At 42.6% G+C, this 16539-nt stretch overlaps 2 protein-coding genes across 6 annotated transcripts in view; both read left to right on the forward strand.

The window, feature by feature from the left end:
- The first annotated feature begins 257 nt into the window (after nt 1–257).
- Nucleotides 258–3831, forward strand: abrab (actin binding Rho activating protein b). Of its 2 annotated transcripts, XM_048993637.1 has the most exons (3): nt 281–316; nt 413–2345; nt 2466–3831. In XM_048993637.1, exons 2-3 carry the CDS (start codon nt 1582–1584, stop codon nt 2947–2949), a joined length of 1248 nt encoding a protein of 415 aa, XP_048849594.1. In that variant the 5' UTR covers nt 281–316; nt 413–1581; the 3' UTR covers nt 2950–3831. The 2 variants fall into 2 exon arrangements, with proteins under 2 accessions (XP_048849593.1, XP_048849594.1); XM_048993636.1 differs by having other exon boundaries at nt 258–2345.
- A 3844-nt stretch (nt 3832–7675) lies between these two features.
- Nucleotides 7676–16539, forward strand: part of samd12 (sterile alpha motif domain containing 12) — a 74576-nt gene continuing 65712 nt past the window's right edge. The window contains exon 1 of one of the 4 annotated variants that reach the window (XM_048993644.1): nt 7676–7871. In XM_048993644.1, coding sequence (XP_048849601.1) covers nt 7847–7871 — 25 coding nt within the window. In that variant the 5' untranslated portion in view covers nt 7676–7846. Of the gene's footprint in view, nt 7872–7891; nt 8583–14452; nt 14849–16539 lie in introns of those variants that run through there. The other 3 variants (XM_048993646.1, XM_048993645.1, XM_048993643.1) reach the window with 3 other exon arrangements.

Below are 16539 nucleotides of genomic sequence, written 5' to 3' on the forward strand. Positions count from 1 at the left end.
TGAGTCAGACTAGGACCCCAGAGAGCTGAATCTCTGAGCATGCCCAGTGCCTGCCTTCCATTACGCATGACAGACCGCCAACAGCTGTCTCTTTCCCATCTGTTTCTGCACCCTCCAGACGCTTAAAATAACAGAAGTCGCTGCTTCCAGTATACACACAGCCACTCCCCTGAAGAATACGTGCTGCTGCATAAAATTTTTAAAAAAACTATTTGAATGACAGTTTAAAAGCTCTTTAAATATATAAACGTATAACTGTCACTGCGAAGTGCCTGTAAAATGCTTTATGCAGGAATCCTACGGCTGACTTTTGGAGGTGAGGGCAAGGCAACCTTTCCAGGTATCAAATTTTTACCGAGTTGCAGAGTGCAACATTCCCCTCTGGATCATGTGACTCCTTTCTCCGAAACAGGTCAGTGGGACCTGCGGTTTCTGCAACGCTGCCCTCGACTTCAAACAGAAACCACACCCCTTTCTTCGGAATATACCTTATCCACACAAATGGGGAATATAACATCTCATATTCAATACGTGCACACATATGCGCACGCGGCCGTACTGCATCGCACACTGCGGGAAGCTTAGGGATTAGCTTGACTGCATGACTGTAGGAGGAAGCCTGATGCTGGCAGAGGAGCAAGTGCATAAACTCTATGCCTGAATATTTTATATGCATGCAAATACCACATACAAAAGTGATTAAGCAGAGGTATCTGACATTATCTATATACAACCAGTTCTAAAATTTGCTAAAGAAATATTTTTACAGTTTTATAAACCAATATAGTGCAGGAGAACGTATTACAAGAATGCTATGTGCACTATGCTAAATCCTAAAATAGCGTGACGGGGGCGATCTGGGTTTGGAAGCCAGATACAGATCACTGCTCACCGAGTCGTAACCCCAACTTTAGCTGCAGATGCACAGACGAGCCGAGCTCGGGGAAGACATGGCAAACCGTCCATACTGGTGCAGTCATGTAGGTTCAGCAGTTCAGTACAAGATGGATCACACTGAATGTATTCACTGGGAGGATCAACACAGCTATGAGCTTAACAAACTCAGTTTACGACCTACACATTATTACAATTATATATGTTTTTTTTTAACTAGTCATGTGTCACAAGGTGTCATATTACACTTCTGAATAAATCTTGCTGCGATGCATGTGGACTGGGACTGGCAAGCCAAGATCTGGGACGATATCCTTCAATCGCAGCCATCCGCTCCTTTAATTAATCCCGACAGTTGATTCTAACGTTTATGGCCTCTGAGAGATTTAAGAAGCCCTTAACGTGTAGCCCTGTTTACCATTTTTGAGACGCATGATCTGTGATGAAATCCGAGCCTTAGGGGAATGGTGGGAGCAAGTGTCAGAGAAAGGCGATCGACGGAGGGAGGTGGACGCGATCCGAATACTTTCCACCGTCATTCACTTGCGGAGGCTTGCGGCACACGGCGGCCGGGCAATGGCAGGATAGGTTGCGGAAGAGAAAACGGCCTGTAAGAGTTCAGCAAAAAAGGAGCTGCAGGGTGGAGCGCAACAGCGAATAGCAAGACGTACGTATACATATGCAGAAATGTCAGAGAAGGTCCTCGATCCAGATGCGACCAATCAGAAGCCTTCAGCCAACAAGAACATCAAGAAAGTGCGGGTTCTGAGCACAGTATGCAGCCTGGCAAAAAGCTGGCAGCAGTGGGTGACAGACAATGAGGAGAAGCAAGCCAGCGAGCCCTCGGGCTGGAGTCCCTCCTCGGGCAAGCAGGATGAATGGAAGCAGAACTCAAGGAGAGACTCCTCCAAAAAGCAGACTCGTCCAACCTCGGCTCCCCCCAGCACAGCAGGATATACCTTGGTGTCCCTACAGCCCCTGGAGGAGGTCAACAGCAACATCCCAGCAGCCTCCAAGATCAAGACCAAGCAGGTGGCAAAGTCGGTGACGAGCAGCGTGCAGGAGAAAGGTGCGGGCATCGGGCTGCTCGCCGAGCGTTACGGCAAAGAGGCCACGGAGGACGTCGACAGGATGCTAAAGGCCAGGGGCTCGCCCACACGCCGACGGAAATGTGCCAACGTAGTGTCGGTGCTCACCAAAGGATGGAAGCAGGTGGAGAAGGAGCGACGGCAGAAGGAGGCCAACAGCCTAGAGGGTGATGGGGCCTGCAGCATGGACACGAAGGACAGTAGCTTCTCAGAGGTGGACAAGAGAAGTCTGGAAGGTGGCATCACGCCCGGCAAACCCATACAGGCAGGCAGCACCCAAGACTCCCCAATAAGCAAAGACAAAATGGAGGCAATAGACACGCCTGAATCGTGGGTTAGGATAAAAAGGCCTTCATCTACAGTGTAAGTTTCACTATGGTGTGATTGTACAAAGATGCTGATGCATTCTAGAATTAGAATGCTACTCTATATTTGTCTCTTTATTTGTCTCATTGTGCCTGTGTCTGGGTGCCACTTTTGTAGGGTAAACAGAGATGTGGACGAGACTAAAAGACTGAGTTCGGTGTCGAAGAAGTACAGTCCCGTCGGGAACCTGGCGAACAAGTGGCAGAACTGGGCCTCGCAGCACGAGATCAACCAAAAGCTGAACCCGTTCAGCGACGAGTTTGACTACGAGCTGTCTATGTCCACACGCCTGCACAAGGGCCAGGAGGGCTACGGGAGGCCCAAGGAGGGCAGCAAGACAGCGGAGAGGGCCAAGCGAGCCGAGGCCCACATCCACCGCGAGATCGACGACATGTGCTTCATCATCCGCACCATGACCGAGCCGGGTGCCGACGGCCGGATCCGAGTCACGTTCGGCGAGCTGTTTGACAGATACGTACGCATCTCAGACAAGGTGGTGGGCATCCTGATGAGGGCCAGGAAACACGGCAAGGTGGCCTTCCAGGGCGAGATGCTGTGGCAAGGCCAGGACGACCACGTCGTTATCACACTCCTTGTTTGATGGCAAAAAAGCTTCGAACCAAAACATACCTGGATGAAGCAAGACAGCAGCTGTCTCTTCCTGCAGCACATATTTTATTAAGACTGATGTTTTGGCAGGTGCCATGGAGCTAACAGAACACAGCTAAGAAACTTCTGTGTGATGAATATGACTATTTTTCCAGATTTAAAATTAAACTACATAGACAGGTAGAAACGTCAGATGTAGTCACTCTGGATAAAGGATGCACTACAGAGGCTCAAGAAATATATTATTTATTCAGTTATAGCTTTTATCTCAACGTTTTGGGAAACAAACAGTTCAAAGTTGTGTTTAAAGTTGATTTTTTTTTTTCCTCATTATGTTTTGAATTTATATTCCTGGTTTTATAACATCATAAACTTTTCATTGTGAAAAATGGGACACTGGAGTTTGTAAAGCATTTTGTTTTGGTATAATAAAACATTAGGTACTGAGACGGGTGATGGTGTGATTTGGCAACGTAGCTGGGAGGCAAGATCTCAGTCACGAGGGAAATGACAGATTAAAATACCTGCAGCTCTGCTGTTTGATCTGAACCTATAGGGGCTGCTGCAACTTGCTGTTTGAATCCAGTTAAAAAACTGTCAGGCTTGTCACGTAAACCACGTGCAAAAGCAACTAATCACACATTGCATTTCCACTTCCGGGAATTAGCTGTAAAAAATGAGAAATTCTGCTTAAGAAAATGCATATTATTATTAGAACTACCGTATTTTACATAGAATTCGCTAGGATATTTAAATATCGCTACGTGTGGCTGGAGTTTGATCTCTCGATCTCGTGCAATAAGTGACATGCCGTTTGCCTGTTTAGTGTCTCTAAATTGCCGAGACAAGACACAAGTGCCTTATAATATTTAGCTTGCAATGTAGGTCTTTTGATTTTATCATTAAATTATGTTATCATTTATTAATCACTGGAGACTGGAATTAGTAGTATTGAAAAGAACTTTTTAACAGAATTTCTGCTTTTTAACTTTCTCCCAGCAGATGGCGCTCTATTACTATCAGCCAATTCCACGTGCGCGTCTGTTCTACGCAAGCTGCACCTTGCAAATAGACAGATCAGCAATGCTGACATCTCCGCTGGTCGGTGGTGTGGGAGACGGTGTACAGGCTGTCCTTTGTGGCTGGCTGGCCTTTCTTTAAGCTCCATAACATATCCAGTGCGATAGACTCTCTTTTAATAAAATCCACTTAAATATAGAAATTGACAGTTTTTAAAAGTTTACAGGAATTCATCCTCAGTGAGGTTGTAAGGCTTGGATGTTGCTATTTTTCCATTCCATGTGTGTTATCCAGTTAAGCGAAGAAACCGATTGTCCGTAGTGTGTGATGAGTCGTGGGTATGTGGATGGAAACATGAAATAGATGCATGGACACATGACTGTAATAACTTTCTTGTTGCCGTTCTTCGACGTCATTCTCAGCTCCAGGGTTAAAAGCCATCTGCACCTACTAGTAATAGTTTAAGCCATGGTGATGCGTTAAATTCACTTCCTGTTTTCAGCTTCATTTTCTTCAATGACGCACACACGCGTATACTTTGTGTTATGTTTGGAAAACCCCTCTACCGTGTGCCTGACGCTTTTGGGAAATTACACATAATAATCCTGAAAGGCAATCCTTTCCCGAGAATGAAAAGGTATCGTTAACCCGTTGAAGGAACTGGGAGGAATTATAAACAAGCGTTTCACATTCCACAGTAAAACAACAGGAGTGCATTCTCTACATATCGTCACACGTTTCGCCCATTTCAATATATACACATCACCAGATTAATTGAGATCACGCCTAACAGACACACAATTTTTATTTTGCCAGTATCATTTTTTCGTTAACACTCCACTTGACGGGGCACAAACAATATAGTATTATGCTATTACTTATGTATTAATTAACCACAAACTAAGTTTTAGTTACAGACTGGTGTCATGTTAATTCATCATCAATGAATCGTGCCGCCTGCTTTGTGTTGCCTAGTTACTATATTTGTTACTGCATCTGTAAATTCTGTAAACCTTTGTGAACTATTGAAGGAAGTACTGAAGGAACTATTGAAGGAACAAGTAATGAATAACAGAAGTGAAATACTGATATTATGTTTGTTCATCAGTAATGATTTGTTACGCATTTTTCAAGTACCCGCTATATTTATTCATGATTTGTTATTACGTGCCCTGTCAAGTGAAGTGTCGCCATTTTTTCATTTATGATCCTTAACGCTAATTTTTTCTCCACCCCACCCGCAACACAGGTCTATCTACTGGGTCGAAAATCATTTCACAAAAACTTATGCCCCCCACATAAACAGTTTTTGGGTCCCTAAAAACACATTGACTTTAATCCTGTTCTCCTGCTTCAGTATTTTATATATTAGCTTGATATTCTTAAACCGGATGTCACTTGTATGAGTAAATCTTAACAAAAAAGAATGTAGACTTCAACTGTACAAACGGGACCTTCATAAATGAAACCTCAGTGAATGCATTTAATTAATTGGTGGACATTTTGTATGACGCACTTGCATTTTTTCAGTCCTTTACTCAAACACTATGCTGGATCTTTTCCTAAAATTTGGGCTAAGTACCTTTGCTTAGGGGTGTGACAGAAGAGTGTCTCAAGGGACTGGAACCATCAACCTTCAAGGAATAAATTTACATCCTTCACAGTCACACCTCCCCCCCCCCCCCAAGAAAAGCACACAGCTGCTTCTTCATTTTCCATACATACAATGTGAACTACAAAGCATCCATATTCAACACTGTTTATCCAACACAGAACCACAGGCAGTCTGGAGTTCATCCCTTGAAGTACACAGCAGGATCCAAGGTACACGCTCAACACACTATGGGCACCTCCCATCCATTTTCTGAAACCACTTGTCCTATCTCAGTGGGGGTCTGGGCCTATGCCAACCCCTCACAGGGCACAAGGCAGGGAACAACCCAGGATGGAGTGCCAACCCATCACAGGGCACAAGGCAGGGAACAACCCAGGATGGGGTGCCAACCCATCACAGGGCACAAGGCAGGGAACAACCCAGGATGGAGTGCCAACCCATCACAGGGCACAAGGCAGGGAACAACCCAGGATGGGGTGCCAACCCCACACAGGGCACACTCACACACCATTCTCTAACACACCCACACCTATGGGCAGTTTGGCCGCTGCAATTAACTTGAGCATGTTTTTGGATGGAAAACCAGTAACCAGCGGAAACCCCACAAGGAGAACATGTAAACTCCACACATATGGAGCCAGTGCTAACCACCATCATGTCGACCCATAATGGTCACCAGTGAATCTAAACTGCATATCTTTGGTCTGAGGGAAGAATTCATCTAGAAACATGCAGAAAATGTGATGGAACCGATACCACAATCACGGAGATATTACAAGGCAGTGTTTCCAATGTATACTAGTATCTTATAATTCAGTTTGAAAAATCAATTTCCATTTGTTTATAAATATGCCGAAGTGACACGGTTCACCCAGAACTTATGTGGTGATTTATTGTTCAGTTCTGGCAACCCTCTGAATGAGAAAAAATATTTGCCGTCTCTTTCAATTAGACGTCTAGGTGTCACGTAATGACGGCCGTCAATTAATCGGAGCAACGTGAAACTCACTGCAGTCTTCCGCATACTTTCAGCTGCCAGCCTATTCATCAAAATATGAAGTACGTGCTGTTTTGCGGTTTGTTCATACCTGCATGGCGAAGTCAGTAGCGTCACGGGAGATGTACGGAAAGGCGAGCTAAACCTTTATTAGGGGTCTAATTTTAATGAAAACTAATGAGGACACACTTTTGAAACTAATTAGTTTACATTTATTTCTGGGGGATTTAATGCCCCTAAAACAAATTCCAGTGTCCTTGTGTGTTATTGTTTCAACGTTGAATTATAGTTAATTGCGTTGAATTAGTCAGTGTTAAATTAGCAACGTTGAAACTAAATTGATTTTTGGTCAGATTTTCAATATTGGAATCCATGTCATTTCAGCACATGTGTGCTATCTGGGATGGCGTTAGTCATACCTCGATGAAACTCGACATCATGGTCGCTATGTAAAGTCCGCAGGAACAGAGCTGACTAAGTGTTCAAACCTTCACATACGATTAATTATTCACAGCGTACCTATACAGGTCTGTTGAGAGCGATCTGACCATACTTCCATTATTGTAGCACAGTTTATCAATTAATGAGGTGCTACATGTTTTAAGTAGGCCTACTTAAATGTAAGTGACATATGACAAACCAGTTCGAGAAATATGTAAAGGACTATAAAACAAATGCACGTCAAAGTAAACAAAGGTTTTGGTATTTTGTGCGGAGGGGCATTAAACAGGGTTCACTAGTCAAAATTAACCAATGTGAATAAATGCTGGACCATCACTCACACGACGTTTGTATAATTTTCACTGTTTTCTTTCAATCAGCAGAAGATTCCTTCCAGTCAGCAAAGGATGCCTTGGGAATACAATTCCCAATCTTGAAAAATCACTGGCATATAAAATGCCTAGTGTATATATATATATATATATATATATATGCAAATTACTCAGATTGGCTGGTGATGTGTAGTACTGTGACGACTAGGCTTCATCTTTAATTTGGACATTTCTTGTACATGTCAGACAGCGAACTGGAGCAGAGCATTTAAGCAGACTACCCTCCCCGGTCCCCCAAACCGGTTATTCTAACTACAGTCCCCATAATCCTTTGAACACGAAACCACTCGGCTTTCTGCGGCTCGCTTGATTTTGTCAGCGCTGGTCTGCAGCAGGAAGGGAAAATGCTGCTTAAATAATAATGTACAAAGCTTTGAATGTAACGCCGAATCCACAGCCGCCCGAATAATGAGCGCATTAGAAGATGACTAGCATAATGGCTGTTGAAGGTAAGGCAGCACCGGGTGACTCATGGAAATCAACACGTTTTTGGCGTCTGCTGCTGGTTCGGTGCTTGGAGATGCGACCATGATGAATACAGATTACAGGCACCTGGAAAGTTGTGAGATCGCGATTGGATAGCGCAGATATTAAATCACGTATGGAGAAATCCAGGTTTGGTTTGAGATAGCCGAGACGGAAAGCCTGAAAAGGGGCTCTGTGTGTGTTATTAGTGGGGCTTGCGGACAGGTCGAGGGGGATTTTCGCGGAGCGTCATTTTGGTTTCCTTATTTTTGATTGTACTTGTGTGGATGCACCTGTTTAAATAGGTCACCGTGTAGGTTGGATTTTGGCAGAGATGCATCAAAATGCAGTCCGACTTTCATGCGGTAGCGACCTAAGACAGGTGAAATTTAGGGGGCCAGTACCCTTTTCGCTGCATCTCAGCGCGTCATTTTTCTAAGGCTGTCATTGAGCGAAAGCATCGCTTTCAGCTTCCAGACACGTCTTATTTCGGTCTGTGGTATATGCGGGCGCCATGTGGACGAACCGGCTGCGATCACATTATATGCCATCGCTTTGTAAACTGCCATTTTGAACATACGTTTACTGTCCAGATATATAGCATATTCCCAGTGTTTTTTGGGTTTTGCTGAGGCACAGAGCAGTCATACCACCTTAGCGGGGGGGGATCCCGTGGATTCTGAATCCGATGAGAGGTGGGTAAGTTCAGGGCGAATGTTAAATCGATTTAAACAGTTTCCCCCCATAAAATTGTTATCATTGTTCAGATGTAGGCTACTGTTAATGTCATTTTATCGGTAAATCTATCGCAACTCAACCAATGTTCTTAAAATAGCTAATTCTAGCAGTCTATGGGATGATGTTATGATTGGTATAGAACTTTAAAATGCGACTACTCCAAAATACGTATTATTATTATTGTTATTATTGTTGTTGTTAATGAATATAATGATGATTATACCCTGCCCTTTATTGTCCATAGTTTTTTATTTTGACACCTGCTTCCTCTTGCTGATGATGCAAAGTGTCAAGCTTACGAACTGCCAGGTGTCATAATGTGAAATAACGAGTTTGTCGACAGTCCTGACACTGGTCGTTTGCCTTCGTGCTTGCGATCGTTACCCAGTCCTGCAACTTCATGGAAAAAGTCGATGTTCATTCACGTCGCCCTACGAGGTTGTGCCATATATCGACACGTTCAGCGCTTAGAAAAGTTTCCTTCTGGGCCTGCCGAGGGAACTTAATGGAATAAGTGTTCAAGAATTAGATGCAAGAATAATAATGAAGACCGGAACGGAGATGTACAAAATTAACGCGACCAAAAGTTGTCCCGTTCTTATTCGATTACCATTTTGAAGTGTTTCATAGTCATTACTCATTCGAATGTATTATTAGGCAGCATCATGATACAGTTTTATACCTGCGACCTACTTCTCTGCCTTTGATCTTTAAGACGGGTAGCGTGGAGATTATACAGACAATTGCTGCCTCACTTTGTTCTCACTTCACTATAATCTTACTAATTTAGCCTACACGTGGTAGTGCTTAAATCTCCGGGGTGCACTATAAGCCTAGGCAGTGTTTTGATTTGCATCAAGGGCATAACTTTGGGTTGAGGATTGGGATGGTTGAGGTCTCCACCAATTTATGGGGGTCCTGGGGGTTGTATTGGCTAGTTTTGATTACTGGGGGGTCTGGTGAAAGGGTTTGGAAACACTTCGATTGTAAAGGAAGGAATACCATCTTCGGTGTTTAGAGATCTGCAGGCAAATGTGGAGTAATATTCGTACATCAAGCAGGTATAAGGTGATGTCAGGAAAATGATTGTATTCATGCAATAAGTTTTATTAAATTTTACGTTGCTAAGGAAGGAGGGAAATAATGAGAGGAAAACACGGCTTGATTGCGGTCCGGCTATGTCACGGTGGTCACACAAAATGACAGCATGATGGATTTTATTTGTTTATTTTTGGATGAGTTGGGCTTCGGTCGAGAGTGCCAGTATAGCGTGAAATCGCCGTGACAGTGATAGCCAATTTCTGTATGGGGCTTAATCGCGGGTATTTATTCGGAAATCGGGTTTTGTCTATCTACCCCACATGACGTTAACCGTTTGGAAAGTGCACAAAGCTAACCAGCAAATGTTCAGAAACGTAATGGCAGGTTACTTTCTTTTCATTGTGAAACTGGATCACGGATGACTGAAGTTATAATTAGTCTGTTTCAGCTATCATGCATTTCTGTGAACCGGGCTCTGAAAATGTGAATAAAACTGCTGCGTGGCTTTTAAAAGGAAAAATGTAGGGCAGCTATTAAACATTTAAAACAAGTGGCAAAGATAAGCTAGCGAGGGAGGCAGCCTTGCACTGCCTTAACCCCTGATTTCAGCGAAACCTCAGTGTACAACCCCCCCCCCATATCTTAACGTCCAGCTTTCAGATTATTTAAAACGCAGTTTGTACTTCTAACTCCGCAAAAAAGATGTACTGAAGGCATCTGGGACTTGTATACTCACTGTAGCTGGGATTTAAGGCTGCTGTCAATCGGGGACGTTTTAATCAATTTCCTGTTGTTATTTCATTAGATCCGATCGACTTACCCCAGGCAGTTGCGGACAGCATGCAGTAACTCCAATTAGTGTTAGTTTCCAACACTCGTTTCTCCCATCACTAGGTAAAGCATACTTTTGTAGTTTGCATTCTTCTCTCTCTAAAGTGATCCATATTTAAATCGGTTTGATAGGCCTGCCGCAGCAGTGAACCCTGTTCTGTTGGTAATTGCACGATTTTCCCTAAATTGATATGTCCAACCAGAAACCTTTTCCATTTTATGGGAAGTTATGATGGGGAAAGTTGAAAACTTTCCATAGGATTTAATGTGAATATATGGGGATTAATGTGAAAAATCCTAGAATTTTGCAGCCCCGGTTGTAACAAGTAAGATCCCCTGAGTGTGGGATCAATAAAGTCCTGTCTTGTCCTGTCCTGTTCAATATGGAGCACTGGTGTTCAGGCAGATAATGAAACTGTCGTACAGAGTAGCCGGCTTTACAGACACTGATCTCAAGCAGACGGCATCCAGATTTCTTTGCACAGCACGTCTGACCCATTTAGTTTAATTCTCTCACGTTTTTTTCTTCTGGGAAAAGGGGCCGGTGTAACCTGAGTAGATAATCACTTTGGATGGACGTATCCTGTTACCAGTATAGTTTAATGTTTAATACAAGGAACAGCCAATGTCTCGCAGGTCCGTCTGAGCGGGGGGGGGGGGGGGGGTGGGGGTGTTCTCGGGTCACTTCAGCTGGTTATGGAGAGTAAAGGTTTCGGTGTTTGCCAAGCCTCACGTCTTGGTACAGTACGATATGAAAGAGAAATCTGTATGAACATACATTGAAATGATTGCATTACACTCCGTCATAGATACTGACTTCCTGACCATGAGGGAAAACTTGCTGATTATTAAGGGGACATCCTGTGTCGAGATTTCCAGAGAGATAGTGTCTATATTATTCTCATGCATGTTTTCTAGAAGCTGCGAGCACTGGTTTTGGACTATATAAAAAAAATTGGCTCAATGAAATATGTTTTATTCTGTTGTTTTTTTAAAAACGCTTTATATGCCATGTTGTATGCCTGCGATATATACATCGCACACACATGCTGTCCAGCTCCGGACCATTCCATTATTTTTTGTGGAAAGGGACGAAGAAACGAGGGAAGACACGTAGTCTTAATTTTCAGAATCCAATATGCTTTTTGCATTTGTTAATTTTTTTGCTGTAATACCAGTAAGCAATGCATCAGCTACGTGCATAAAGACATTCGACAGCTTGTCTTTTTGTTTTGATGAACGCAGAGTAGAGACTCCTGGGAACTCCTGAAATTCAAAAAGTACTTTCGTTTGGAGTAGTCCCTGTGCGCCATGCTCTGACGTTTGACCTGCCTGTGCTCCATCGCATTAGTGATCAAATTTACATGGGATTATTATATGTCTTATTCATATCACCACATTTTCAAGCAGAACTCACTATACACTAACTGGCCACTTTATTAGGTACGCCAGTTCAGCTGCTCATCGAAGCAAATATCTAATCAGCCAATCATATGTCGGCAGCACAATGCATAAAATCATGCAGATACAGGTCAGGAGCTTCAGTTAATGTTCACGTCAAACAGCAGAATGGAGAGGGAAGGTGATTTAAGTGCTTTTGAAGGTGCCATGGTTACCGGTGCCAGATGGGCTGGTATGAGTATTTCAGAAACTGCTGATCATCTGCTATTTTCGCGCAGCCATCTCTAGTGTTTACAGAGAATGGGCCAAAAAACCATCTGCTGAGTGGCAGTTCTCTGGGTGAAAATACCTTCTTGATGCCAGAGAGCAGAGAAGAATGGCCAGACTGGTTCAAGCTGATAGAAAGGCAACAGTAACTCAACCACTTGTTACAACCAAGGCGTGCAGAAGAGCATCTCTGAATGCACACCGTTACGAAACTCGAAGCAGATGGGCAACAGCAGCAGAAGACCCCACCGGGTGCCACCCCTGTCAGCTACGCACAGGAAACCGAGGCTACAGTGGGTACAGGCTCACCGAAATTGGACAGTGGGAGAATAGAGAAACATTGCCTGGTCAGATGAGTCTCAATTTCTGCTGCAACATTCAGGTGGTATAGGGTCAGAATTTGGCATAAATACCACCATAGCATTGATTCATCCTGCCTTGCATCATCAGTTCAGGCTGGTGCTGTTGGCATAGGGATATCTTCTTGTCATGCTTTAGTCCTTTAGTACCAACTGAGCATTGAGTAAATGCCACAGCCTTCCTGATTATTGTTGCTGACCATGTCCATCCCTTTATAAGCACGGTATACTCAGCTTCTAGTGAATACTTCCTGCAGGATAATGCTCCATGTCACAGAATCTGTATCGTCTTGGAATGTTTCCTTGAACATGACACTGAGTTTACCGTACTCAAATGGCCTCCATAATCACCAGATCTCAATCCAGTGGAGTTCATACGGGATGCGATGGAATGGGAGATTTGCATCCTGAAGGTGCTGCTGACAAATCTTCAGCAACTGTGTGATATCATATCAACATGGACCAAAGTCTCTGAGGAATTTCAATCACCTTGTTGAATCTGCTATGGAGAATTAAGGTGGTTCTGAAGTCAAAGAGTGGGTTCAGCCCTGCACTAGCAAGGTGTACCAAATATAGTGGCCAATTAATGTAATTTTTTAATTGAATATTTTCATCTGACGAGTCCCCAGTAAAATCGCCTATGTTCCACTTTACCTGCGGTTAATTTAGCTATTCATTTTGTATAATCACTTCTTGCAAATGTAAACTTCTGATTTCTTATCAATAGTGAGAATGCTTATTTGCTGAAAAACATATAATTGCATTTTTGGTTGAATTTCTTTATGCTTAGTTTTCTGCTGTTATTGAAACATGATTTATATATTTTTTTCAGCAATTCTGGTAAAAACAATTAATTACCGGGAAAATGCGTAGGTAAATGGGACTGGATGAACAAGTTCTTTCACCTTCTCTGGTCTTTGTACTGACTGGTACACGATACTCCTTCTGTACGATAAAATCGGAATGCTATGATTTCTAACCCTAGATTTACATCTTACTCTCTGAGTGGGAGTTGGCTAGTTGGTTTCTGCATAGCTCACAGCCATGAACACCATTTTTATAATGGGCTAAACATCGATTTTACGTGTATTTTAATATCCGTCAGATGAGATTCAGTTATTTGTATATAAATAATTAAAAGCATCGTTTCACATAGCCCGTGCACTGCAGAAACGATACCCGCGAGATTCGTCTCGCATCAATCACTGTTTATACTGCAACAGTTTCCAAAAAACAGGAAAGTGGTTTCTTATTTTAGCAGTGATAAATATTCATTACCCGAGATGCACAGACAGCAGTAACTGCTTTTCTGTCCAAACAGAACCTTTAACATTTAAATCAGAAACGGATTTGTTTTTTAACAGTTGCCTCTGCAAAGGATAGTGGATTTTTTTGTGTTTGGGTGTGATTTATATTAATAGAGGTCAACAATACCCATCAGCGAATGCTACAGAAAAAAGTTTTTATAATAATTGGAGGATGTTAGACATAGACCTACTTCACGAGCCTTAAAAATATGGAAGCTGTCATGACGCTGCTATTATCTGGCGTTACCATTTATAAAATATTGCGAAATTTAGGTCTTCATCTCTGGAGGCGCTTGAATGATTGTGCTGCAAGCATGAGACCCCCCTCCGTACCCCCCCCCCCCCCTCTCAGGTTCCGGAAGCACTTTGCATGACTTTGCATGTATTAAAATAAGACTCTTGAAACATTCCCTGTTGTGCCGCATTAAATATTTATAATCTCCACTTTCTTCCTGTTAGCTGTGTGGAACAGCTGTGCTATTTATATTTTATTTACGTCTTTGATTCTGTGGATGTAAAAATAATTCGGACTTTATACTCCAGCGTGAGTGGATATTTCGGAGTGATCGTGTCTGGCTAAACTGGGTCGCTACTCTGATAACCCAGGGGAGTGGTGGGGAGTAGAGGGTGCTTTCTCTGTGCTAGGGGGGGCTTGCAGCTTGAATTAGGCACAGTAATGTTAGCAAAAAATAGGAATCGCATGTTATTTAATCAGAGGCATTAGATGCATTATATGTAGGCTGAAAGCGAGGAGTGGAGGATTTGCATCGTGACCCATTTCGGACGATCGGGCGTTTTAATCTGCAGCTTGTGTGCACAAACAGCTGCCGTGAAGCGGGTGAAGGGGAGGGCGGCTTGGGTGGGCTCCAGCAGCGCCGGGCCGTCTGCTTTCGGGCTTCCAGAGAGACCAATTAAGACTCCACCGATCTGGTGCCCAGCTGTCGGATCTCCCGCGGATGGCACAGGGATAGACCGCGCTGATGGAAGCTGGATCCCGGGTTGGACCGCTGGAGGATAGTGTTTATTTTTTGCAGATATAGAGAAGTTTCCATACAGTAGTTTCGATCACACTGCGGGGTCGGCGGTGTCATTGCAGTTTGCCGAAGGAGAGTGAGAGCTTAAACGCAGCCTCTGTAGAAGGATGCCGGTGGTATTTTATATACAGTACTAGACTAATTATCACAGTGCTGTAATTTACTTTGATGAATGCAAATTAATTTCTTATTCCTGTAGATAAGACCGCAGAAATTAAATATATACCCCGGGGTAATTTGCAGTGGGCGAAAGAGTATCCTCTTAATAATTTGTTGTCATTCGGATTATAGAACCTATTTATATTAACATTTTGGGTAAAACAAAATCTCCAGAATATATTGTTGGTGGAAATTAAATTTTCTTTTAAGAGAGGGCTATGAGCTGAATTCAACTAAATGAGATATTCGTTGTTTAATTGATAGGTATAGCATCGATATGGCGGCTAATGATGTTTATGATTCTTTTCTGTGCCAACGTTTACAGACACCATACAGAGCTATACACTGTAATCTACAGTCTTGTAACATCTGCTCATCCAGCGCTGGAGTAACTAGAATTGCTAGTGTTTAAAGTCCGTCCCAATCCGGCTATATTAAAACTGTTGCCATCGGTCAGTAGAAAATATAAATGTAAATACAGTACAGTGTTAGGCGGATTTATTGGGGTGGCATAGGGTGCCATTTGCCACCATAAGAAAATTATCTGGAAGCTCGGTTTTCAACGATTTTATAAAATACATTCAATATAATTAATAACCAAGTTTCATAAGTCTTCTCCTGATTTAAAGCTCGTCAAATATCTACCGAGTACCACGTAGGATACCCCTCCACTCAATGATGGTTTGTTCCACTTACTTTTCCTTTCCACCAGCGCACTGGCTTAAAATTTCAACGTGCTATTTGTGAGAGGTAATGCTAAAATATTGTTTTTTAATTATGGAAATAGTTTACATGAATCAGCAGTTTGCAAATTTGTTAATTATATCGTTTTGCTGCACCTTTGTGACATTTAAATTTAGAATATCGTGATATTCTGATTCCTCCAGACCAACAGAGGGCAGATGTCGCCTAGGTGTAAATGAAGATTACGCAAAAGCAGGATGAGATATGGTTTACGGTTAGGGTTAGGGTTAGGGTTAGTCTTCTTGTTTTTTTTTTTTTTTTTTAAACTTTCTTTTGTAAAACTACTTAACTGACGTCAGCTTTGTCTCCCAAACAATTTGGACAGTAAATATATGTAATATTTACCTCTGCCCGATCACATTTCTCATTGAAAGTACTATTTGTTTCTTGTGATAAAGTATGCTTTTTATGTATAATTCAGTAATAATCAAGACATAGATAGAATATATGGAGCCCCTAAGAGTTCAGGGTGGGAAAATATTTTTTGAAATAGTTTTGTGTCCTCTTGCAATACTTTTGCATTCTCACGCAATACTTTTGTCATACCTTGCAATAGTTTTATATCTGCAACTGAAAGGGCACAGGGAAAGGTGTGAATTTGCTTTAAAGCAGTAGTTCACAACCTTAAATGGTAACCCTAGCTGGGCATCACAGTTATAACTAACATTATGCAGTGACACCTCCGCACCAATTAACTGTTTTTTTAACTATCGGGAATGTTGGCTAGAAGGCTGAACTAGAATTGTGGAACAAGAGTGAGACGAGGCCGGG

The sequence above is a fragment of the Brienomyrus brachyistius genome, chromosome 23 (genome assembly GCF_023856365.1).
Source record: "Brienomyrus brachyistius isolate T26 chromosome 23, BBRACH_0.4, whole genome shotgun sequence".
NCBI lineage: Eukaryota > Metazoa > Chordata > Actinopteri > Osteoglossiformes > Mormyridae > Brienomyrus > Brienomyrus brachyistius.